Source organism: Zingiber officinale, chromosome 1A (genome assembly GCF_018446385.1).
Source record: "Zingiber officinale cultivar Zhangliang chromosome 1A, Zo_v1.1, whole genome shotgun sequence".
In the NCBI taxonomy this organism is placed as follows: Eukaryota; Viridiplantae; Streptophyta; class Magnoliopsida; order Zingiberales; family Zingiberaceae; genus Zingiber; species Zingiber officinale.
In genome coordinates, this window is record NC_055987.1 from 149,517,683 (window position 1) to 149,544,118 (window position 26,436).

Genomic DNA, 26,436 nt, shown 5'->3' on the forward strand with positions numbered 1-26,436 from the left:
GTTCGTCTTCTGATTCTGATTCAACTTTTCGCCGTCCTCTTGATTCCCATGTTCGACTCGTTCCTGCAATCAAAGCAATACCTTTCTCGGATGGCAGTGTATTAGTTTGTTCATGGAGTTCAAATTCTCTAAATAACTCGTCTAATTTTAAGGACGACAAATCCTTAGAGACTTTGTAGGCATCTACCATTGATGCCCACAATGAACTCCTAGGAAATGAGTTAAGTGCATACCTTATTATATCTCTGTTTTCTACCTTCTGCCCGATTCCATGTAGAGAATTCAGGATATCTTGAATTCGGGCGTGCAAAGAGCTTGCCGTCTCACCTTCCTGCATTTTCAAATTGTATAGTTTATTTAGTAACAAATCACGCTTACTTACCTTGGTTTCCGCAGTGCCTTCGTGAAGTTCAATCAGTTTTTCCCATAGTTCTTTTGCGGAGGAGAATGGACCGACTCTGTTGAGCTCTTCTTTGGTAAGACCGCACTGGATTGTGCAGGTGGCTTTGGCGTCGGCTTCCACCTTTTTGATAAATGCTGGCTCCCAGTCCTCATAGGATGTAGGCTTACCGTCTGTACCAGTTGGTAGTTGTAGTCCTGTTTTGACGATCATCCAGGTGTCGAACTGGATCTTTAGATAAATTTCCATTCGCCCCTTCCAATATCCGAAGTCTTCTCCAGAAAATAATGGGGGACGAACGGTGCTAAATCCTTCTTGTTGGGTCATTTAGATCTACAATAAAACAGAAACAACAAGATCTATTCCAAGACTAAGTCTTGGATTAGTAGTGTGGGAGGAAGGAAAAAAAATAACAGGCTCAAGTGGTATTGACCAGCTTTGAGCAGAAAATCGATTCGTAAAAAGAAATTAGAATATAGCTATGAGGCTAAATTCTAATTGACTCCGAACAAAACCACAAAAAAAAATTGTCTCGAATAGTGGTTGCACTGATTCAAGACGACCACGCTCTGATACCATTTGTTGGATCGAGAAGCGCTAGAGGGGGGGTGAATAGCGCTCGTGGCTATTTCGTTCGATTCGTAAAACTATCAGAGTAATTAAGCAGCGGAATAAAACAAAGTAAGCACACAGAGACAAGAGGATTTTTACTTCGTTCGGAGCCTTGATCGACTCCTACTCGAAGGCCCGCGATCCTTGATCGCTTCCGGTGGGCAACAACTATAAGCTCGTTAAAAGATTACAATAATGAGTACAAATAAAAGTTATCAAAAATTATACCGACAACAAGAAATGCTAATTCTGAAGCTTCAGGTCGTCGGGCACTTGTAGTAGAACTTCGGAGCGTCTTTTGGAGCAGCGTGTTGATGAAGGATCACTTAGAATTCGTTATCTTTTGAAGCTGCACCTCAACCCTCCTTTTATATGCGGTTCCGGGCGCCTGGATCCCTTCCGGGCGCCTGGAGTGTGACGTGGCCAACCAACCAGGATGCTCCACGTGGCGAAGTCGCGCAGGGGATAAAATTTGGTCCCGGGCGCCCGGACAGCCTTTTTCCAACAGGTTCCTCACCTGCAAACAAAGGTTAGTCCGAGCAAAATACCTTGCAAGACAATGTTAGAATCTGATAAAACACAGTAAGTAATAATTGACAGTCTTCGGACTGTCCGAGTCTGACTTTGGATTTCCAGACGGAAGCCCTAGGTCAACCCGACGCCTACTATTCCCTCTTCGGGGAACGCGTCCTCACCTACTCCACTCAGGAGATTTACCTATTGCCAGTCGATCCTCCAGATCGACTGGACTTTTGCTCAGCACTCGATGCTTCCGGACTTTCTGCTGGACATCCGCTTCCCCGGCTAGTCCAGTGTTTCACCTGGTTCGCGACACCAGGACTTTTCACCTAGGGTTACCACCCCCTAGGACTTTTGCCTGAAGCCATCAACCTGCCAAGACTTTACTCATAGGGTTACCACCCCCTATGACCTAGGGTTACCGCCCCCTAGGGTTTTCCCTTTGCCTAACCGCAGCTAGGACTTTCCTGAAACCCTCAAGTAGACTTGTTAGACTAAAAAACATCTTAACTTTGAATTCTTTGCCGTTATCAAAACATGAGTTCGATCGTCAGATGCTTCCCGCACCAACAAAGTCTGATGCTGATGTTGCAGCACATTTGACATAGAAGCCAAAATGTAACACCATGTCATCTCATCTGCCTTAACCCATTTCCTATGTCTCTCTATCTCCTCTTCGCTAGAATCCTTATTAGGCACGCTAGGACAGGCCTCAGAAAGTATGAACTTATCTTCCTCAGTAGTTAAGACAATATCTAAGTTTCGTTTCTAATCAATATAATTTGGACCAGTAAGTTTGTTTTCTTTTAAAACAACAACAAGAGGATTGAAAGCCATTTTGAAATCCTAAGAATCACAAAATAAAATACTTAGTCAAAACTTTAGAATTTAAAATAATATTGATTCCTCAAACAATATAATTTAAATTCACCAACACCGTGAATTTCGTATGTCATGATAGTGTGGGCATATACTAATTCAAACATTTGTAAGAGGAGGTTTTACCCATTAATTTTATTATCTTGTCAACCTAACTTTATGACAAATAAAATTAATAGTTAGTTTATCTTCAGTCACACAAATAATAGCAATGACTCCGATGGGGAGGATAGTATTAAATGCTCCTAAGTATATACCATTACTTGATATTTAGTCCATTAATTAGGATTGTGCCCCTTCAGATGGAGAAGATCATATATACCTAATTAATTTCCTATAATCATCCACAGAGGAATTTTGATCTAGTGATCCGCAAACAAACTCATCCGATATAGAGGAAGGCACTTAAAGTCAACGCGCAAGTTTGAATGCATCACTTATAAACCAGTAATGGAGACCATGGAATTTATTTAAATAATCCTTCTCCTACTTAGTTATTTAAATTGAGGAATTTTAATCATGCACGCACATCACAGCACACACATCACAACACATAAAAACAACATATAAGGTAAGAAACATAAAAATAAAATTTCCAACTATTATGGCCTAATCCAATGTTGTCCTCTAATATGCCGCCAATGGATCGCTGTCCTCCAATGTGTCGCCGATGGATCAAGTCGTCGCGTCTATCTCGCTTCCTTCTCCGCCGCACCTCTGGTCCTCAAAATAGCACCAGGCATAGCAAGCATACAAGCCGCAACAAAAATAAAATTTTACATTTATTGATCCTATATTCCACAAAGGAATTTACATGTAATCTAGATTGAACAGAATATAAACAATAATAATAATAATACGACAACCGACCATATTTAATTATTACAATCATGCACACACAACAACCTCAATATACCCGAGGGTTCAAATCACACACAAGCCACAAGCACATAAAGCCATAATAGTTGGATCTAGGATGTCTGCAACCACGGAGTTAATCTATCTTGCACATTCTACTATTATCCTGCCTAAACTTGTATATGAGCAGTGCATAATTTAACCAAAAACTAATCACACAGAACTAGAAAACATGCTCTGATACCACTTGAAGGGCGCTGGGATTCCGTTCTATTGAAACTTTCCCATATAAAAATTTGTACGAGCATAGAACTTATTCCTAGCAACCCGCACGTTTGATCAGACATGTGTTTGATCAAGCAAGCATGTTCTTGAATGATCAAAGCGCACCTTGATCGAAGTACAAGATCGTTGGCCTCTTGTGTTGGTATTCAAAATCAATACGAAGAAAATAAAACTAATTACGCAACGAAATTAAAGAATTAGTTGCACCTTTCTTCGTATGCTAAGACCTCTTGATCCTCTGCGTATTCCTCTCCTCCTCTTGGACGTCATGTGGGTGACGATCTACCAAAACAAAACACCCGAACCTCTTCTTTCTTTCTAAGACGCCTATCACAAAACAAGTCTCTAGGATTGTGTACCTTCTAATCTTCTCCCTTCTCTTCTTCTTCCTCTTCTTTCTCTTCTTCTTGTTCTTCCTCTTCTTCAAGCCACCGGCCACCAAGATGAAGAAGTGCCGCCGGCCCTTGGAAAACAAGGAAGTGTCGCCGGGCCTTGATGGAGAAGAGGAGCCGGCCACAAGGAGGAGGAGAAGAGAGGGTTGTGCCGCCGCAAGGCTTGGCTGACCTCTTACTTGGGCACCAAGCAAGAATGTGGTCAGCCCCTTTCTTGGGTAGGAAGCAAAATCAAAACGGATGAATGCGAGACTTTATAGAGGCTACAACAGGGACCGAGAGGAGGAATTGGTTTTGGCCTCCTGATGGACTTGAGCTTCCTGTGTTCGACCCGAACACTCAACTCAAGTTCATCAATAATAACTCATACCACTAAAGGGGCATTATTGAACTACCGCACCAATCCCATATTACAAGTTTCTATGTGTTCATATTATTCTCCTGATCGTAAAAATGTCCTTATTTATAATTTTGACCTAATTTATTGAGTGTGATAATTTTTTAACCTGAATTGCGTCAAATTTAGGTTAAAAAATCACCACACTCAAAATATTAGGTTAAAATTACGGATGAGGAGATTTTTACGATCAAGAGAATGATACAAACACATAGAAACTTGTTTCATATAATTCTGATGTCTCTAGGTCCATATTTAAGGCTTTCGTTATTTTTTCTTATTTTTTTTTAAAATCAATTCTGGGACGAATCTAGGATTTGTCCCAGAATTGGGGATGAATCCATGGATTCGTCCCAAAAATCTGGGATGAATCCAATGATTTGTCCCTAAAATCTAGGACGAATCCTAAATTCGTCCTAAAATCTGGGACGAATCCTGAATTCATCCCGAAATCTAGGATGAATCCTAGATTCGTCCCGGAATATAAAAAATAAAAAAAAAAAGATAAATAAAATTGGAAGACTCAAATATGGATCTAGACATATTGAAACTTTATGAAACAAGTTTCTATGTATTCATATTATTCTCCTAATCATAAAAATGTCCTTATTTACAATTTTAACCTAATTTATTCAGTGTGATAATTTTTTAACCCGAATTACGTCAAATTCGGGTTAAAAAATCACCACACTCAAAATATTAGGTTAAAATTATGGATGAGGAGATTTTTACGATCAAGAGAATAATACAACCACATAGAAACTTGTTTCATAAAATTTTGATGTCTCTAGGTTCATATTTAAGGCTTTCGATTATTTTTTTAAAAAAAAATCAATTCTGGGACGAATCTAGGATTCGTCCCAGAATTGGGGACGAATCTAGGATTCATCCCAAAAATCTAGGATGAATCCTGAATTCGTCCCGAAATCTGGGACGAATCCTAGATTCGTCCCAGAATATAAAAAAAATTTTAAAAAAAAAAGATAAATAAAATTGGAAGGCTCAAATATGGATCAAGAGATATCGGAATTCTTTGAAACAAGTTTCTATGTGTTCATATCGTTCTCCTGATCATAAAAATGTCCTTATTTATAATTTTAACCTAATTTATTGAGTTTGATAATTTTTTTAACCTGAATTACATCAAATTCGGGTTAAAAAATCACCACACTCAAAATATTAGGTCAAAATTATGGATGAGGATATTTTTACGATCAAGAGAATGTTACGAACACATAGAAACTTGTTTCATAAAATTCTGATATCTCTAGGTCCATATTTAAGGTTTTTGATTATTTTTTCTTTTTTTAAAAAAAAATTGATTTTGGGACAAATCCAAGATTCGTCCCAGAATTGGAGACGAATCCAGGGATTCACCCCTTATAATTTTATAATATTTTTTAAAAAATTTCAATCTGGGACAAATCCTGGATTCGTCCCATCTAGGAAAAAATTTGTGACGAAAATAATTTTCGTTGGGAATTTACGACGAAAATATTTTATTGCAGATTTCGTTGCTAATTTGGGTCGAATATTATTTTTGTTGCCAAACCTGTTGCGATTTTAGGATAAAAAAATACCTCCCAAATTTTCGTCCTTAAATCATTATTGTTTTTTAGTGTCATATACCAACTTTATTTTTGTTATTTTTTGGATGTGTAGTTTTGTTTGTTTGGATGTGTATAAATATGATATGTGTTGAAGTTTGACTAATATATTTTAAATTTGGATGTGGGGATGATAAGAGATTTATAGAATATAATAATGTATTTGATATGTAAATAGGATAAAGAAAATAAAATTGTAGAGAATTTTTTATTTTTTTTTATTTTGAAATAAAATTTGGGATGAACTAAGGTTCATCTCAAATTTGAGACGAATTTGGATTCGTCCCTAATTATGGACGAATTTAGGTTCATCCCGAATTTGAGACGAATCTTGGGACGAATTTTGGGACAAATTTAGGTTCGTCCCAAAATCCCACATCGAATTACCCATGTTCATCTCAAAATTCGCCTCCAATTTGGAACGAATTTAGGTTCGTTTCAAAATTCGTCTCCAATTTGGGACGAATTTAAATTCGTCTCCAATTTGGAACGAATTTAGATTCATCCACAAAAAAAAAAAAAAAAACTCATTATTTTTTTAGTGCCATATTCCAACTTTATTTTTTTTCATACATCGCCCCCTACTTTTTCAATTTACAAAAAAAAAGCATGGAAAGAGAATGTCACGGAATGTGCCTTATAATTTGATTTGCAAAAGATATTGTGTATATTTGAATTATAAACAATAATCAGTCATCATTTAGAGACATTTCGGTAATACTTTTAAAATAAGTGACAATTTAATAATTGTGAAACTAGATGGATCTTTTCAAAACGTAGGAGGAGGAGGAGGAGGGTTTTTTTGGATAAATATTGCGTCTTCGATCTCTATATAGGTCCCTAGAGCGTGTTACGCAGAAGAACATGCAAGCTTGCAATGGCGTCCACCACTATCATCTTCTCCTGTTTCATCTTCTTCCTCCTCTGCACTTCTCACGCAGCAAATCATACACAAGCCAACTTCCTCAATTGCTTTCTTGAAGCAACCGGAGGATCTTCCTCTTCTCCTTCGAAGATTTACACTCCCAACACCACCTCCTTTTCCACCCTCTTCCGCTCCTCTGTCCAAAACCTCCGGTTTCTCTCCTCCGGCGCAGAGACTCCCTCCTTCATCATCCTCCCCTCCGTCGACCCCGACTCCCAGGCCGCGGTTCTCTGCGGCCGCCGTCACGGCATCCGCCTCCGAGTCCGGAGTGGCGGCCATGACTACGAGGGACTCTCCTACGTCTCCTTCTCCAGTACTGATGGCCCGTTTGCCGTCGTCGACCTCTCTGGCCTTCGTTCCATCGAGGTAGACGCCGCAGACCACACCGCCTGGGTCGGCGCTGGCGCCACCCTCGGCGAGGTGTACTACAACGTGGCTGCCGCCAGCCCCACTGCCGGGTTCCCTGCCGGCATCTCCCCCACGGTCGGTGTCGGTGGGCTCATCAGCGGCGGCGGCATTGGGTGGCTGCAGAGGAAGTACGGCCTCGCCGCAGACAACGTCGTTGATGTCAGGCTGGTCAACGCCGAGGGCGAGCTGTTGACCAGGGAGACCATGGGGGAAGACTTGTTTTGGGCGATAAGAGGAGGCGGCGCGGCGAACTTCGGCATCGTCGTGGCCTACAAGTTGCGACTTGTTCCGGTGCCACCCAAGCTGACGGTGTTCTCCGTTAGCAGAACGCTGGGGCAGGGTGCGACGAGGTTGCTGCATTCATGGCAGAGCATCGCGCCGCGGTTCGCCGACGATCTATGGATCAGGGCCTTGGTGATTGCGATCGGAGAAGCGCCGGCGAACCGCACGATCCAGGCCACATTCCAAGGCCTATTCCTTGGGTCGCGTCGCGCGACGCTTGCTGCCGTCAAGAAGAGCTTCCCTGAGCTGGGCGTGAGGGCCGAGGACTGCAACGAGCTGAGTTGGGTGGAGTCGACTCTCTACTTCGATGACCGTGCATGGAATGATACCCGCGGGCTGTTGACCCGGCGGCCGGCGTTCAACAGCTCCTTCAAAGCCAAGTCGGACTTCGTGAGGGAGCCCATCTCCGAGAAGGCATGGGAGGGGATATGGAAGGTTATGATGGAGGGGGAGGAGGAGCCTCTGCAGATGATATTTGAGCCGTGGGGCGGAAGGCTTTGGGAGATAGAAGACGATGCCATTGCCTTCCCTCACAGGAAGGGGAATTTGTATAACATTCAGTACTTCATGAGGTGGTTCGAGACAGAGGCGGCGGTGACGGAGAGGCATTTGACATGGATGAGAAAGTTCTACGAAGACATGACTCCTCACGTGTCCAGCAATCCGAGAGCTGCGTATCTCAACTACAAGGATATCGACTTGGGTAGCAGCACAGAGGAAGGGAGGACGAGCTACACGGAGGCAAGCGCTTGGGGAAGAAGATACTTCCTGCACAACTTTGAGAAGCTCGCGAAAGTCAAGGCTCGAGTTGACCCGGAGAACTACTTCTGGAACGAACAAGGCATCCCTCCTTATACTGCTTAATTCATTAGTGGATGTCACAGGAATAATTACTTACAGTTGCTTTGGACGTATTTGAATGCATTAAATAAAGGAATTATTTACAAATAATAAATTATGTTGTTCTACACAAATAACAAATACGTTTTGTGCATTAATTAATGCCAAGACTCTTAGCTTGTTGAGCCCTTTGCATGCGCTAGCTATAAGCTATATATCTTTGTCGAGAATATATAGGGTTACGTTGAGGAAGATGATTCTACGCTTTCAGCTGGCACCTCCACTTGCATAGAGTAGTTTGAGGAAGTTACCTTGGATATGCATGTGGGCTTGAAATCTCGACGTTGAATCCATATCCGTACGTGCAATTTGGAAAAGTCAATATCAAATTTTAGATTATACATAGAGCTTTCAAAGTTAAATCCAATGAAAAGTATGCTATCTTACCTTTCAAATTTTTAAGTTAAAAAAAAATTAAGTTAAAATAATTTTTTTAAGTTTAAAACATTAAGTTTTATTTTTAAAATAAATTTTTAAATTTTAAAAGAAATTTTTAAGTTGAAATAAATTTTTAAGTTGAAATAAATTTTTAAGTTAAAAAAATTTAATTTTAATTTAATATTTTTATTTTGATTTAATTTAATATTATTTTAATTTAATTTAATATTTTAATTGTAATTTAATTTAATATTTTAATTTTAATTTAATTTGATATTTTTATTTTGATTTAATTTAATTTAATATTTTAATTTTAATTTAATTTAATTTAATATTTTAATTTTAATTTAATTTGATATTTAAATTTTAATTTAATTGAGTCCTTAGTCATCTCACCCGATCTATGTTTTCAATCAGGAAATCATATAATTTTGTGAGATGAATTATTTTCAATTTTAGGGTTTGGTTTAACTTTGTGTTAGATTCAGGTTTGGCTTTGGGTCCAACAAATAGACATTCTTTAGATAAACTTCTGGGTTATGGTGAGTCACTTGAACATCATTAGAGTAATCATGCCTTCGAGGTTTTCCAAATAGTCCTATCCACTGGACTTAATACAAAGCCTTCATCTAACTGGTTAGGATCCATAAATGGTAGCTTCGGTCAGTTTCACTTAGTCAAATGCACCAGGTCGAAGCCATATCTTCCTAGACATGCATAGACTAAGCTTTCCTGACGTACTATCATCCAAAACTTTACCAGTACCATTTTTCAAGTTAAACTTGAACCCCTCTCTAATTTGTCCTGAGTGCCGTAGATTAGTTTGGATTATCTTGTCAGGTAGGTTAGTTTTTGAGGTGCCAGCTATTCTGGAGCCTCCCCCAGAATTATTGACCTTTAATTTAATTTTTCATTCTTGGTTTATGTTTATTTCTTTTATAGTTATAATTTACTTGATGATAGTCTAAGTTTTGGTGAGTTTTAAAATATTCAGATTTTGAATTTTTTTTGTCTAGGTTTGTATTCTAGTTTTTTATTTGATTTATTTGACTTTACATAAAATATTTTGTCTTTGGGTATGTAGTCTTGGTTAATTCCTACTTGTGTGGTTAAATACGCTTTGAGAACCCAAGCTTTACTTGTTGGTTGTGTTGGGTTATTAATGATTTAAATGTTTTATTTGAACTTGACTTATAGCCAAGTCCGGTTTTGTTGTAAATTACTTTTTGATTATTTAGAATTAAATCTAAATTTTTAGATCTTGTTGTAAATTTTTTTAACATTTCTTTTAATTTATTAATTTCTAATTTTAGTGATAAATTCTCCTCCTCAATCTTAGATCTTCAGTTGGATTATTTTTTGTAATTTGTTCCTTGAGGTTTTGATTCTCCTCAAGGAGCAATTTGTTTTTGTTTTCTGATTTAACTAATTTACTATTTAAACAAGATATAATTTTAAAAAACTTTCTATTTAAATTTAGGTATACCTCTTCAGGACCTTCGAAAATGAGTACGAACTCGTGGCTTGATTCAGGTTCAGACCCGTCTTCCAATTCGTTCTTCGACTCTACTTCGCGGGCCATCAGTGTGAGTTAACTCTGGTTCTTCTGATCTTCGTCCTCCGATTCTTTCGAAGATGAGTCGTCCCACATTGCTTTGAGGGCCTTCTTTTTGGTCGGCTTCGTTAATTTTGTCATTCTTCAATCTTGGGCACTCGTTCTTGTAGTGCCCCTTCTTGTTGCATCTGAAGCACGTTACGTTCCTCGGTTCGATTGGAGAACTGACCTTCTGCAAGTCCTTCTTGTTGAAGCTCTTCTTCCTCCCGATGAGCATTTTCCTTACCAGGTTCACCAGGTACTCTTCGTCTTCAGAATACTGGTCAGATTCGTCTTTGGGTTCAGGCTTGTTCTTTGTTCTTTTCTTGGAGGAACCTGCAAAGCAGAGCAATACCTTTCTCGGATCTAGTGTTAGTTTGCTCATGTAACTCTAATTCATAAAATAGTTCGTCAAGTTTTAATTTAGACAAATTTTTTGAAATTTTGTAGACATCCACGATGGATTCCCACAGAGAGTTACATGAAAAAGCATTTAACGCGTACCTTATCAGATCTCGATTTTCCATCTGGTGGCTTATCGCGTGGAGCCCGTTGAGGATGTCCTTGATCCTCGCGTGAAGCTGACTCGCCGTTTCTCCTTCCTATATTTTTATATTAAAAATTCTATTTAATAGCAAGTCTCGTTTCGTTACCTTAGCGTCACTAGTTCCTTCGTGCAGCTCGATCAACTTGTCCCAAAGTTCTTTCGCATTCTGGTGCGGTCCTACCCGGTTCAACTCTTCCCTTGTTAGTCCGCATTGTAGCATGTTGATTGCCTTGTTCTCCGTTGATGCTTTCTTCTTTATGTCCGAAGTCCATTGTTTCGGATCAAGTAATGTCAACTGGTGCTTTGTAGGCGTTTGTGACGCTGAGCCATTGGTCGAAGTCCGTCTTCGGGTAGACTTCCATCCTTTTTTTTTAAGTACGGAAAATCGTCCCCGTTGAATAGGAGAGGACGTACCGTGCTGAAGCCTTCACTCTAAGACATTTTAATTTGCACACAATCAAACAAATAGACAAGAGAGGTCCCAAGACTTGGTCTTGGATTAGCAGTGCGGTAGGAAATAATATAAAAAGCTGAATCAGTGTTGCACCAATTTAGATAAAATGCAACGAAAAAATTCCCAAAAAGGTAATAATACCATTTTGGAATAATACGAAAAATTGAAAATCGACAAGGAAAGGAGAAAAAAAATAGCTTCACCCCCTATCTGATTGGTGGTTGCACCAAATCAGAGCGGTACTTGCTCTGATACCACTTGTTGGATCGTGATCGTTCGATAGAGGGGAGGGGTGAATATCGATTCAAAATTTCGTCGAGTAAACAGGAGATGCCTTCCTGTTTCGGATAAGATTTTCCAGGGGCTATAAAAAAGACCCCTGAAGTTAGGAAATAGATAACAACTTCTGTATTAACTTCCTAGCAATTTTCTGAGCTTTTCAAAGAGTATAAGAGGCTACTCTACTTTCATCAAAGGAGACATTTTTAGTAGAGTTTTGCAACCGTCTTGAATTAACAACCACTTAGGTTGTAATTAAGTAAAAATCATAGTCTCTTACTTATTTCCTTTTAAGTTGTTATTTTGTCTATTATTGTTGCTTAATTAGAATTGTGCTACTAATACAAGTCAAAAGAACGAAGAGATTTTTTTTTCTTCTTACAGATAATTCACCCCCCTCTTGTTGGCCCCGCTGCACCAGTAGTTTTTGCTTGTGACACAAAGGATATGATGCATCGAATCTTGTACATAACATATCATACATGATAATCCTATCGCAGATGCATAAGAAATCTTATTCATACAAATCCTCTCATCTTCTATGTGTGAACACATAGACTTTGAAAGGTAAATTTTATGCCTCATGAGTATAAAACTTTTCTTGGATTCAGATATACTAAACCATTTTACATTACAAAAATTTTAATTAAAATTACTATAATAATACTTTGATCAAATTAAATTAATTCTCACTAAATTTGCGCCATTTTAATCAATTCCTGACCAGTTTTAATTAATGTTAAAAGATTTCAACTAAAATTTCTATAGTGTACAAGTTTTAATCAAATCTTGCCCCAACAAAAATATTATTAAATAAAAATATGATTATACTATTTTAGCAATTAAAAAAAGTGCCCTCTTATCAAAAGTCAACGCATAGCAATATTAATATTTGGATAAGGCTATTTTAATCAAAATAATATATATTTTCCATCCCACTTAACGTGTTGTTATTTTAAAAAATAAAAAAATAAAAAATATCAATTATGTGGCATACATGTTTACTGAATCAAAACGCATGATCATTCAAACATAAACTTTGCTTGCCAGATCTTTAAATTTTTAAATGCATTTTAATCGATATGAAGCATATCATTAATTGATATCTTTTTATTTTTTTTAATTGGCATAAAATATTCAAATCTTCGAATTCATTAATCATGATTAATTAGGCTCTATAAAAAATTTTACTACTAAAATAAATCAAGAAATCTTAATAAAGACCTATTAAAATTGTCCATCTTCATATACCCACTGTTTACTTGAAATATATATATATATATATAATTATTTTTAAATTATGAGAAAGTACGAATCGAATCAATACATCAAATAAACTAATAGTAAAACAATTACAGGCCAACGTTTTTTCATACTCTATGATATTATTAATAGAGTCTCAAGCTATGATATTGTAGTAGGATATTTATATTGGAGTTAGGAAAAATATTCACTGAGTTAGCAGTATTCAATTTTTGCTGTAATTAGTTAAGATTATTTTCTCTAAATTATAGTAGGATAGACCATCTTAATTAGCATTTAATTAGTACTTAATTTTTTACTATAATTCATATTATGTTGTATCATTATATAATATATGTTTTCTCGATGAATAAAATAAGACTTCTATCTAAAGGTTTGACATATATTTAGATTATCATTCAGGCATCACGACTATGATGTATTTATAGAATTTGCTCATCGCGTATACTTTTCGATTATCCTAGTGGTCATTGAAAAAATTGTATGGGACTGATCGTTCATCTCAGGATTAATCAATGAGATTAATTAAATTTATAATTAATTTGATATATATTAAGTTTTTTAGCCGGTCATACTCCAACCTTATTTTTTTTCATAAATTGCGCCTCTTCAATTTGCAAATCAACCCATAATGATTTATAAAGCAGAATGGTCAGAAAATGTTACGCATACTGTGTATATGAATTATAAACACATTTAGAGACATTTCGACAATGCTGGTAGAATATGGGATAAACTAGGTCAATTTTCAATACGGATAAAATAACTAATTAATTAAGATTGTGTTTGGTAGGGTGTAATCTGTCTTATAATAATTCAGATTATATTACAAGATTGATTATTTTATTGGGTTTCAATTTTAACTTGTAATGTAATGTAATCTGGATTACAAAATATAATGAATATTTTTGTAATCTGGATTACAAAACAAATACATTGTAATCCGATTACATTATAAGGTCATCTTTTAACAAAAATTTGAATGTCAAATATACCCTCAGTATGTCGCCGCCTATCTTCACTTGCCGCCACTGCCACCGCCCACCATCGCCCCCGGCGGCTGACGGCCGACGGGCGCCGATGATCACCGGCGATCAGCGGCTGACGATCGTCGGCAATCAGCGGCCGACGATCGTCGGCGATCGGCGGCTGACAACCGCCGGCGACCCCCGGCAATCGGCGGCCGGCGGCCGCACGACCGCCGGCGACCGACGGCGGCTGGTGACCGATGACCATCGGCGGTCGGCGACCTGTACGTGGCCGGCGACCGGCGCGTGGCCGACGATCGACGAGCGGCCGACGACCGGCACGCAGCCGGCGAGCGGCGCGCGGCCGACGATCGACGCGCGGCGGGCGATCGGCGGCGACCGGCACGTGGCCGGGGACTGGCGTGCGGCCGGGGACCGGCGGCGGCTAGCGACCGGCGGCAGCGGCCACCGCAAGCTCCGACAAAGATTATTTGCCAAATATTTAAGTAGGGCCGACAATGCTAATTATCTGAGATCAGTGTTATTATTGAGTGTTATTATTTTTTTCTAATAAAATATGGGATAAAATAATAATTGTGAAACCGCAAAGAGTTTTATAAAAAGTACTTGCGTGGCTATGATAAATATGGCATCTTCCAAAGATCATCTCTAATGTGAGATTTGTGATAAAATTTAAAAATCTCATTTAAAAATTTTTTATAATTGAGTAGAGGAGGTTTGAGATTTTTAATTCAAGAGCATGTTTGAGTTTTAAAATATGTTTTTCTTTTTGAAGATGAAGTCAATAATTAATGTACATGATCTTTTTAAATAATTAAAAAATAAATTATTTGATGAATTAATTATAATATTTCAGTTTATAAATAATTAATAATAATTAAAATTATATTTTTTCTTTTAAAAATAAATATATTTGAGATAAATTAAAAATATATAAATGACTATAATTAAATTTATAAAATAATTAAATATTAAATAAAATGATAAATTATATTAAATTAAAAATTATAAATTGAAAAGTTCATTAATATTCAGACTATTGGAGATGCTCTTAGAATTTTAATCATTGGAAATATTTGAATGAATTTTTATAATATTAATATGACAGGTTAAAATTCTAAAAAAACTCATTCATTCCTTAACAATTGGAGATGCCTAATCTCGATATTAAGGACCCGAGAGCGTGTTACAGAGGGCAACGTGCAACCTTGCAATGGCGTCCGCCGTCATTTTCTTGTGTTTCTTCTTCTTCCTCCTCTGCACTTCTCACGCAGCAAATGATACACAAGCCAACTTCCTCAATTGCTTTCTCGAAGCAACCGGAGGATCTTCCTCTTCTCCTTCGATGATCTACACTCCCAACGACACCTCTAATTTCGCCACCCTCTACCGCTCCTCCATCCAAAACCTCCGCTTCCTCTCCTCCGGCGCAGAGACTCCCTCCTTCCTCATCCTCCCCTCCGTCGCCCACGACGCGCAGGCCGCCGTCCTCTGCGGCCGCCTTCATGGAGTCCGCCTCCGCGTCCGCAGCGGCGGCCATGACTACGAGGGCCTCTCCTACGTCTCCTTCATCAGTACTGACGAACCGTTTGCCGTCCTCGACCTCTCTGACCTCCGCTCCATCGACGTCGACGCCGAAGCCCGCACCGCCTGGGTCGGCGCTGGCGCCACCGTCGGCGAGGTATACTACCACGTGGCTGCCGCCAGCACCACCGCCGCGTTCCCTGCCGGCGTTTGCACCACGGTCGGTGTCGGCGGGCAGTTCAGCGGCGGCGGCATCGGGTCGTTGCAGAGGAAGTACGGCGTCTCCGCCGACAACATCGTGGATGCCGAGCTGGTCAACGCCGAGGGCGAGCTGTTGACCAGGGAGACCATGGGGGAAGACTTGTTTTGGGCGATAAGAGGAGGCGGCGCGGCGAATTTCGGCGTCGTCGTGGCCTACAAGTTGCGACTCGTCCCGGTGCCGCCCCAATTGACGCTGTTCTCCGTGAGCAGAACGCTGGAGGAGGGTGCCACGAGGTTGCTGCATTCATGGCAGAGCATCGCGCCGCGGGTCGCCGACGATCTATGGCTCAGGACCATTGCGCTAGCCGTCGGCGAGGCGCCGGTGAACCGCACGATCCAGGTCATTTTCCAAGGCCTTTTCCTCGGGCCCCGTCGCGGTATGCTCGAGGCCATCAATAAGAGTTTCCCCGAGCTGGGCGTGAGGGCCGAGGACTGCAACGAGTTGAGTTGGGTGGAGACGGCTCTCTCCCTCGACGGCCATTCATTGAATGATACCAGCGTGCTGTTGGACCGGCGGCCGGTGTACAACAGCTCCTTCAAGGGCAAGTCGGACTTCGTGAGGAAGCCCATCTCCGAGAAAGCATGGGAGGGGATTTGGGAGGTTATGATGGAGGGGGAGGAGGAGCCTCTGGCGATGATCCTTGAGCCATGGGGTGGAAGGCTTTGGGAGATAGAGGACGATGCCATTGCCTTCCCTCACAGGAAGGGGAATTTGTATAACATTCAGTACTTCATGAGGTGGTTTGAGACACAGACGGAGGTGACGGAGAGGCACTTGACATGGATGAGGAGGCTCTACGACTACATGACCCCTCACGTGTCGAGCAATCCGAGAGCTGCGTATCTTAACTACAAGGACATCGACTTGGGGATCAGCACAGAGGAAGGCAGGACGAGCTACAAGGAGGCAAGCGCTTGGGGAAGTATATACTTCCTGCACAACTTTGAGAAGCTCGCGAAAGTCAAGGCCCGAGTTGACCCCGATAACTACTTCTGGAACGAACAAGGCATCCCTCCTTTTGCTGCTTGGTGAATAAACTCCTTATGCTTTGTATTTGAATGCATTTAATTACAATATCATGGCATTTGTACCGGTCGATGTTAATAATATCCGTCACTTTGTCAGAAAACCTTCCCATTCTCTTAAATTTATTTTAACATTAAGTATTATTATTATTATTATTATTAATAATAATAAGATTCTTTAAAATTTATTTTTTTAACATTAACCCTTATTACTTAAGGGCACTCACATTAACCCTTATTATTTAGGGCCCGTTATTCACTTATTCATCTATAGTTTTTATTTTGACATTAAATAAATACATTTTTAATTTTATTTACCTAATTTAAATTATTATTATTAAAAATAAATAATAATAATAATTTTAAATATAACTATCATTTAGTTAAATTAAAATCCTACCCTGCATCTAGGTATATGAGAGAGATTTTGTGTGGATGTTATAATACCTATTCATATTAATTTTAATACCAATTGAGTATAGTAATATCTAATAAATTCTATCAATATGGAAAAAGGTATTACAATCACATTCCTCAAATTATATACAAAAAGTATCCTTTAAAATACTTCAAAATTTAAGTTACGCATTAAGCATAACACAAATCTAATATATATATATATATATATATATATATATATATATATATATATATATATATATATATATATAGTAATCATGCAGAAATATGAGATGAGTTTATATATGTCATATAAACTCTAAAACCTATTGAAAAGAAATGTCAATGAAGTTATTATCCATCCTAGACTCAACTCCCTTTCTAGTGACCACAACTTCTAACCTCTACTCGCCTTGAACCAAGCCGTAACCAACCATCTTTTATATATATATATATATATATATATATATATATATATATATATATATATTATCCATCCTAGACTCAACTCCCTTTCTAATGACCCCGTGATCGCTCTATGGCTCACCACAACTTCTAACCTCCACTCGCCTTGAACCAAGCCGTAACCAATCAACTTTTATATATATATATATATATATATATATATATATATTAAATTTCATAAAAGTGTTCATTCTTGTATCCGTTGACTTTCACAACAGATATCTTAACTAGTTTGTCATCATTTTCATAGACAACATCCTTGTTTATTCCAGGAACAGAGAAGAGCATAGACAACACTTGAGGGTAGTCTTAGAAGCCTTGCGGAATCACAGGTTATACATCAAATTAAGTAAGTGTGAGTTCTGGTTAGAGGAAGTAACATTCTTGGGACATATTATTACTAGTAATGTAGTAGTTGACCCTTCGAAAGTAGAAGCAGTGATGGAGTGGACAGTACTGAAAAGTGTATTTGATATTCACAGTTTCTTAGTGTTGGATCGAAACGCGCTAGAGGGAGGGGGGTGAATAGCGCTCGCGGCTTTCACTCGGTTCGTTTCTCGGAATCGTAAAATCGTACGAGTAAGGCAGCGAAAAAGAAAAGTAACAAATACGCAGAATGAACACGAGGATTTACTTCGTTCGGAGCCTATCTCGACTCCTACTCGAAGGGCCGCGGTCGTTGACCGCTTTCGGTGGGCAACAACTATAAGATCGAAAATATTACAAGCTTAATACAATTTAGTGCAATAAGGAAAATATACCGAATGACAGAATCTAAATAAATGGTGCTCTGGGTCGTCGGGATCTTGAAACAGCACGTTGAGGTCGTCACGTAAGCAGCGCACAGGAGAAAGAGCTCTAGGAGATTGATCTTTTGAAGAGCTACTCGTGACCTTCTTTTATAGCATGCTCAAGGCGGCTTAAAGCCCATCCAGGGCGCCTTGAGTGAGCCGAATCAGCCACGGAGATAAGAGCTGAACTAGTCGAACCTTATCACTTGAAGGCGCCTTCACTGATCTCCAAGGCGCCTTCAGCCTCCAGTCCAAGGCGCCTTGAGCTTCCTTCAAGGCGCCTCCAACCCCTCTGGACAGCTGGCTTCGGCTTACACCCGAGGTGCCTCCAAGCTCCATGGAGGCGCCTCAGACACTGTTCATCCGAGGTTAACTTGTGCTCCTTTGCTCCTGCAAAAGTGTTAGTCCCAAACACTTACCCTGCAAAATAAAGTTAGCACAAAACAATAGTAAATATGATAACAGAATATAATGACAGTCTCCGGATTGTCCGGGTCTGACTTCGGATTTCCAACCGGAAACCCTAGGTTGACCCGACGCCTACTGTTCCCTCCACGGGGAACGCGTCTTCATTTACTCCACTCAGGAGATTTACCTGATGCCAGTGTGATCCTCCAGATTGACTGGACTTTTACTCGGTGCTTGATGCTTCCGGACTTTCTACTGGACTTCCGCTTCCCGGCTGGTCCAGTCTTTCATCTGGTTCGCGACACCAGGACTTTCCACCTAGGGTTACCCCCTAGGACTTTTGCCTGAAACATTCGACCCATCAAGACTTTCCGCATAGGGTTACCACCCCCTATGACCTAGGGTTACCACTCCCAAGGGTTTTCACCTGCCTAACTACAGTTAGGACTTTCTTGAAACACTTAGTCAAGCATGTTAGATCACAACACACCTTAACTTTGAATCCTTTGCCATTATCAAAACTCAGGTTCGATCGTTGGATGCTTCCCGCACCAACACTTAGGACTAGTAGGTTATTACTGGAAACTCATCAAGGGGGTTTTCCTCTATTGCAGTGCCCTTAACCGCCTTGACGAAGAAGAACCTCACATTTGAGTGTAGTGTAGATTGCCAAAAGAGCTTCGATACATTAAAGCAAGCCCTTACTACTACACTAGTTCTAGCTATGCCATGCAAACTAGATAGAAAAAGAACAAGTGGTAACTGTCAATTTCTTGGTCAGTGCCTAGTAAGTTGGTCAAACAGAAAGCAACACTATGTTGCTTTATCCACTACTGAAACTGAGTACATAGCCCTAGGGGAATGTGCATCTCAACTATTATGAATGATGCATATCTTAAAAGACTATCAATTAGAATACAAAAATATTAAAATTCCAATTGATAACATAAGTTCAATTAACTTAACCAAGAATCTGATTCACCACTCAAGGACTAAACACATAGAAGTGAAACATCACTTTGTAAGGGATCATGTAGCTAAGGGTGACATTGTACTTAACTATGTTGAGTCCAAGTCAAACTTGGCTGACATTTTCATAAAACTCTTACCTGAACTTAAGTTCAGTTCACTTACATGCCTTGGAGTTAAACTCAGCGCGCAGGTCGGAACATACATGCTCTGGATAGCAATAAGCAGATGCGGTAGGTCGGAACATACATACCCTGGATAGCAATAAGCAGATGCGGGTCAGGAATCAGACCCAGCGTGCAGGTCGGAACATACATGCCTTGGATAGCGATAAGTGAATGCAGGTCAAGAACTAGATCCCTCGTGTAGGTCGGGATGTACATGCTTCGGATAACGTAGATAAAGGTGGGTCAGGAGGTTAGACACTACATGACAAATAGGTATGCAAGGAATCGTAACCACCTGTCAGAGAACAATCATCACATGTCAGGGAATATTCTAACATTGGGAGGCTCATACTACTCTTGGTTCCTCCGCCAGCCTATAAGAGAAAGCCACGTGTCGACCACCGCCAGACAAAGCCTAACATCCAACATTCCCTGACATTCACCAGGTTCCAGAAGCCTCCATTGCAGTATAAAAAGGGATGTTTTTGTCCCTTACGCAAGTATGCTCACTCGTTATTTCCTACCAGTTATATACTTTTCGTCCTTTCTCTGTGATTTCTGGGGAAAAAGTACCTGACTTGAGCGTCGGAGGGCCTGACCCGGGGACTTTTTCCTTGGTTTTTGGTCTCTAACGATCGGTGTGTTAGAGTGTATACTGAAAGCCTAAGCTTTTGTAAACATTTATTTTGAATAAAGAATCACATTGGGTCAAATTATCTACATTAGTTGTAATTGTTTAATTAATTTATATTGTAGATAACATAGTATGTGGTGCCACATACAGAAGAGGATGTTATCAGTACCTTATAAATTATAAACAGTAGCTCACGATCAAAATGGAAAGGAACAAACCATTGGAAGGTCGTAGTGTAATTAGGTATTAGTTTATCTTGACTATATAATTACACTAGTACACTTAGAGTGTATTGAGTAGGACCATTAGAGGTTGTTTCTTTTATACTGACTTTATAAAGGAACAAAGACCTCAGTTATTATGGAAGTGTGTACTCTTAATCCTGATATAATAATAAGCACATATATTTGATATTTATTTCTTTAATTTATCAATGGGTGAGATTTAGTTCGATAAATTAATAAGCTCGATAAGTTGGGAAATGCTATTACTTATAGTGTGTGTTGTTGATTATAGAAGGAAACTGTGTCCTAGTAATCTAGGTTGATAATGTCCCCAAGATGAGCTCATAAAGATTGTCATGTTAAACCCTGCAGGTGGACTTAGTCCGACATGACGATAAGGTTGAGTGGTACTATTCTTGGATTAAGATATTAATTAAATGAGTTTTCAGTAACTCACTTAATTAGTGGACATTCGACATCTTAAACACAGGGAGACTAACACACTCATAATAAGAAGGAGCCCAAAAATATAATTTGGGATTGGTGCGGTAGTTCAATAATAGTCCTCTAGTGGAATGAATTATTATTGATAAAATTAAGTTGTGTGTTCGGGGCGAACACGGGATGCTTAATTTTATCGGGAGACCAAAACCAATTCCTCCTCTCGGTCCCTATCGTAGCCTCTTAATTATAGAGTACTATACCCACTTATACCCACCTTCTATACCCACCTAAAGGGGGCCGGCCAAGCTAGCTTGGGGATCAAGCTAGGGTCGGCCTAAGCATGGTTTATGGGTGGCCGGCCCTAACTTGAACCCAAGCTAAAGGGGGCCGGCCCTAATGAAATTAAAAAGAATTTTAATTTTAATTTTTTTTTATGTGGAAGATATAATTTATTGGAGAGAATTTAAAATTAAAATATCTCTCTTAAAAGGATCTACAAAAGATTAAAGAAAGAGATTAGATCTCTTTCCTTATTTGTAGATTGGAAAGATATTTTATTTTTTCTCTTTGTAAAATTATTCACATATTGAAAAATAAAATTATAGAAATTTCTTTTTATCAACCATGAAGGGATTTTTGAAGAGAATTTTATTTTAAAATTTCCGGAAACAAATTAGGAAGTTTTATTTTGTTGATTGAAACTCTCCTAATTTATCTATTTGAGGTGGCCGGCCATGATTAATTGATTAAGAAATTTTATTTAATTTTTCTTAATTAATTGTTGTCAAGGAAAGTTAAGGAAATTTTATTATAAATAAATTTACTTATTTGCCAAAGCCAAGGAATATAAAAGAAGGGGTTGGGGTGCCTTCATGGGTTACAACCTCTATTATTCTCTCCCTCTTTTCCTTGGTGTTGTGGCCGGCCATCCTTTCTCCCTCTCTTCCTCTTTGTGGTGGCCGAAACCCTTCTTGGCTTGGAACTCTTGTGGTGGCCGGATACTACTTGGAGAAGAAGAAGAAGAAGGAGAGAAAGCTTGCATCCCTTGGAGCTTGGTTGGTGTTTTTTTTTCTTCATCCTTGGTAAAGTTTTTGTTTTGGTCGAACCTAGCTAGGAGGAGAAGAAGGTGCTTTGGTGGTTTCTCATCTCGGAAGATCGTTGCCCACACAACGTCCGAGGTTAGAAGAGGAATACGGTAGAAGATCAAGAGGTCTTTCTAAAAGATATAACTAGTAATTTTTCCTTTCCGCATCATACTAGTTATTTTTGGAAATAATACCAAATACAAGAGGTTTACGATTATAGTATTTTGAATTTATTTTCGATGTAGTGTTCTTATGTTTTCTTCTTTTCCTTGTGATTTGATTGTTTTTTTCGGTTAACCTAAAGTTATTTTAGGCAATTAAATATTAACTTTCCTTAAAAGGTTTTGTCTAGTCGGTGGTGGTTGCTCCCATATCCAAGAAGGCCATGTGGCTCGCCACGTCAGTACTGGGAACCAATTATGGAAATTAATATTTAATGGAATTAATAACTTAGGTGATTTGGATCGAACGTGTTAAGTTCCGCAGGAGATCCAAGTCAAAACCTAAAAGAACAAATAGATTAAATTTTGGATCAAACGTGTTAAGTTTCGTAGGCGATCCAAGTTTAATTTAAAAGAACACATGGTAGCTAGGAAAAGGTTCAGACCTTTGTACAAAATTTTTTGTACAGTGGAACCATTAGGTTTTCCGAGTAGCAACCAACACGGTGGACTCGTCTGAGTGTGTGCAGAGTAATAGCGTCATCATCCTGATTGTTTCTCTCCGTAGGACCGCTCTTGCGAACTTTTCCAGGGAGTACCTCGCTGATTCAGCATTTCAACGACTCTCCGTCAACTTTTCGCACAACAAGGCCCGCCTTCATCCAACTCAGCTTTTGGACGGGATCAAATTTGGCGCCGTCTGTGGGAACACGACCACCTGTTCCGGAACGTGATGATGGAGGAGTCTGGCTGCATTCACGTCACTATAACCGCTGGAGAGTACGAGCTCTTCAAGGAAGCCAAAAGGTTGGCAGCCTCTGAGAGACAGGTAACTGTCTCACGACCACGACAAGCCCCTGCCGAAGCTTCTAAGGAGCCCCTCCCTATTTTAGATCGGGGTTCCAAAAGAAAACAGCCTGAGGTATTTCCTCCACATCCTTATCGTGAGCCTGCTATAGGATATTATCAGCCAGAGCCCCAAGCACAAAGGCTTAAGAAGGAGCAGCTTCAAGCATCTATAGCTGAGAGTTCACTGCCGCGGGATTCGAAGAAGGGAAAGACCCTTGTCATACGCGAGGTGTTCCCTGAAGATCCGGACGAGAAAGTACCTTTCTCGGCCAGGATTCTAAATGAAAGGCTGCCTAAAGGTTACAGAGCCCCGTCAATTGGAGAATATGATGGGAGCAAGGACCCGGAGGAGCACTTGCGAAAATTCAAAAATGCAGCTCTACTGCATCAATATAGTGATGTTGTTAAATGTAGAGTTTTCCTGAACACTTTAGCTGGTTCATCCTTAAAGTGGTTCGATGGGTTACCTCAAGGGTCCATCACCTATTTTATGGATTTCAAAACAGCTTTTCTGCGCCGATTTGCTAGCAGCAAGAAATATCAGAAGACGGATCATTGCCTCTTCGCTCTGAAGCAAGGGCCGACTGAGCCCTTAAGAAGTTATATCAACCGCTTTAATCAAGTGGCTCAAGATGTCTCCACTGCCACTTCAGAAATTCTGATGAGAACATTTTCTCATGGATTGGGAGAGGGAGAGTTCTTCAGAGATCTCATCAAAAATCTCACTCGGAATTTTGATGAGATGGTGGAAAAAGTTGCTTCTTACATCAAGGTGGAAGAAGCACAAGCAGCTCGAAGGAAGGCCGAAAGACCACTTCCTTCCACCAATAAGCAAGAAAGAAGAGCGCCTCAACCACCCCCTCAACCTCTACCGCGAGTCCGGGAAGCCAGACCTGCCTTTCATCCCAGGCCAGAAATTCGACCTGCCCCTCGAGTTGCTGCTGTACATATCCCCCGACCAGGGCCAGGGAATAATCGGTACTGTACCTATCATAGATCACGTACACATGATACTAACCGTTGTTTTCAGTTCGCTCGAGACTCTAAGCGAGCCGCCGAGATGGGTTTGCCTCCGCCCGAGCTAGCTCCTCAGTTGATCAAGATGATGGAAGAACAAAGGGTGGCAGGATAGGCTGGACCATCTCGTCCCGACCTTGCAGGACCTAGCACTCATCAGCCTGGCCGGGGAAAAGAGCCAGAAGGATCATGGGAGCTCGAAAACAGAGGTAATGCAGCTGTCAGAGAGATCGGCATGATCTCAGGAGGGCCAACTGACGGAGATTCAGGGAGAGCACGCAAGTCTCATGTTAGGCGCTTGGAGGTTCACGCCGTCGGATGTAGTCATGAGCAAGTTGCCGACCCTGTTATCAGATTCGGGCCAGCAGACTTGGAGGGCCTGAAGTTACCTTATGATGACGCTCTCATCGTCAAGGCCATTATTGCCAATAGCCGAGTGGCTCAGGTTTTCATCGACACCGGAAGCTCAGTCAACATTCTATTTAAGAACGCATTCGAAGAAATGCAAATTGATGCCACTGAACTCCAACCGGTGGCCACATCTCTGTACGGATTTACAGGCAATAAGGTGAAGCCTATGGGTCAGATTAAGTTGGTCATATCTTTGGGCATTGAGCCATTGGTGCGCACCAGGAGAAGCACTTTTATAGTAGTGGACTCCCCTTCTTCTTACAACGTTATCCTGGGGAGGCCCGCCCTACATGAATTTAGGGCTGCTGTCTCGACCTTCCACCAAAAAATCAAGTTTCCTGTGGGCGAGCAGGTCGGGGAAGTTAAAGGAGAACAGAAGGTTTCTTGGCGATGCTATATTGACATGGTCCGAGTTGAAGCTCGGAAAACTCAAAGGATGTAGGATGGAGGTGTTCATGTCGTTCAAGAGGAGTCTCTTCCTATAGCTGAGGAGCCCATCCCTTGGGAAGAAGTACAATTGCACGCTGAGCGACCTGAAAGTTTGACCCGAGTGGCGAGCGATCTTCCCTCTCCCCTCAAAGAAGAATTAATTCAGTGTTTAATCCACAATAGGGATGTCTTTGCCTGGTCTACTGAGGAACTTTCGGGGGTCAAGCCAGAAGTGGCTGAGCACAAGCTGCATCTATTACCTGATTCCCGGCCTGTGAAGCAAAAGAAAAGAAATTTCTCAGCTGACCAGAATAAAATAATAAGAGCCGAGGTGGATCAGCTCAAGAAGGCAGGACATGTTCGGGAAGTGCAATTTCCCTCATGGCTCTCCAATGTAGTCTTGGTGAAAAAGCCCAACAATAAGTGGAGAGTATGTATAGACTTCCGGGACCTCAACCGGGCCAGCCCTAAAGACTGCTATCCTCTGCCCCGGATTGATCAAATGGTGGATTCCATAGCCGGATGCGAGAGAATATGTATGCTGGACGCCTACCAGGGGTATCATCAGATACCTCTAGCCCAGGAAGATCAGGAGAAGGTTAGTTTAATTATGGCTGATGGTACTTTCTGTTATACTGTCATGCCCTTTGGCCCCAGGAACGCCAGAGCCACATACCAACGAATGATGGATAAAATCTTCCGGGAGCAGATCGGGCGAAACGTGGAGGTCTATGTAGATGATATACTCATCAAATCCCCGCTAGCCGAAAACTTGATCAAGGATGTGGAGGAAACATGCAGGACTCTCCGGCAGTATGGGCTGAAACTCAATCCCTTAAAATGCTTATTTGGAGCTAAAGGAGGGAAATTTTTGGGTTACTTGGTGACTGAGCGAGGAATAGAAGTCAATCCTGAAAAAGTTCAAGTGCTCAAGGATATGCAGCCTCCTCAGAATTTAAAAGAAACCAAGAAGCTGGTCGGCAGAATAACAACCCTGTTAAGATTCATCTCCAGATCTACAGATCGAGCTGCTCCTTTTTTCAAGGTGCTAAGGAAGGCTTCCAAGTTCCAGTGGGATAAAGAATGCACTAAAGCTTTTGAAGAGCTGAAGAAGTATCTGGAGACTCTTCCTTCTCTTTTTAAGCCAGTTGTAGGGGAACCCTTGTGGGTTTACTTGTCAGCCACCCCTAAGGCTGTGGGGGCA

General features: G+C 40.3%; 2 protein-coding genes across 2 annotated transcripts; both read left to right on the forward strand.

Annotated features, from left to right (window-relative positions):
* The first annotated feature begins 6,826 nt into the window (after window positions 1–6,826).
* Window positions 6,827–8,450, forward strand: LOC122004950 (berberine bridge enzyme-like 18). Its single transcript, XM_042559826.1, has one exon. The coding sequence runs from the start codon at window positions 6,827–6,829 to the stop codon at window positions 8,426–8,428; it is 1,602 nt and encodes a 533-aa protein (XP_042415760.1). The 3' UTR covers window positions 8,429–8,450.
* A 6,731-nt stretch (window positions 8,451–15,181) lies between these two features.
* LOC122004957 (berberine bridge enzyme-like 18) lies at window positions 15,182–16,786 on the forward strand. The gene has a single exon (XM_042559839.1). It carries the CDS (start codon window positions 15,182–15,184, stop codon window positions 16,784–16,786), a length of 1,605 nt encoding a protein of 534 aa, XP_042415773.1.
* Window positions 16,787–26,436: the final 9,650 nt, after the last annotated feature.

Excerpts from the sequence above, each read along its gene's own strand:
- LOC122004950 (XM_042559826.1), top strand. The coding sequence starts at position 6,827 with ATGGCGTCCACCACTATCATCTTCTCCTGTTTCATCTTCTTCCTCCTC.
- LOC122004957 (XM_042559839.1), top strand. The coding sequence starts at position 15,182 with ATGGCGTCCGCCGTCATTTTCTTGTGTTTCTTCTTCTTCCTCCTCTGC.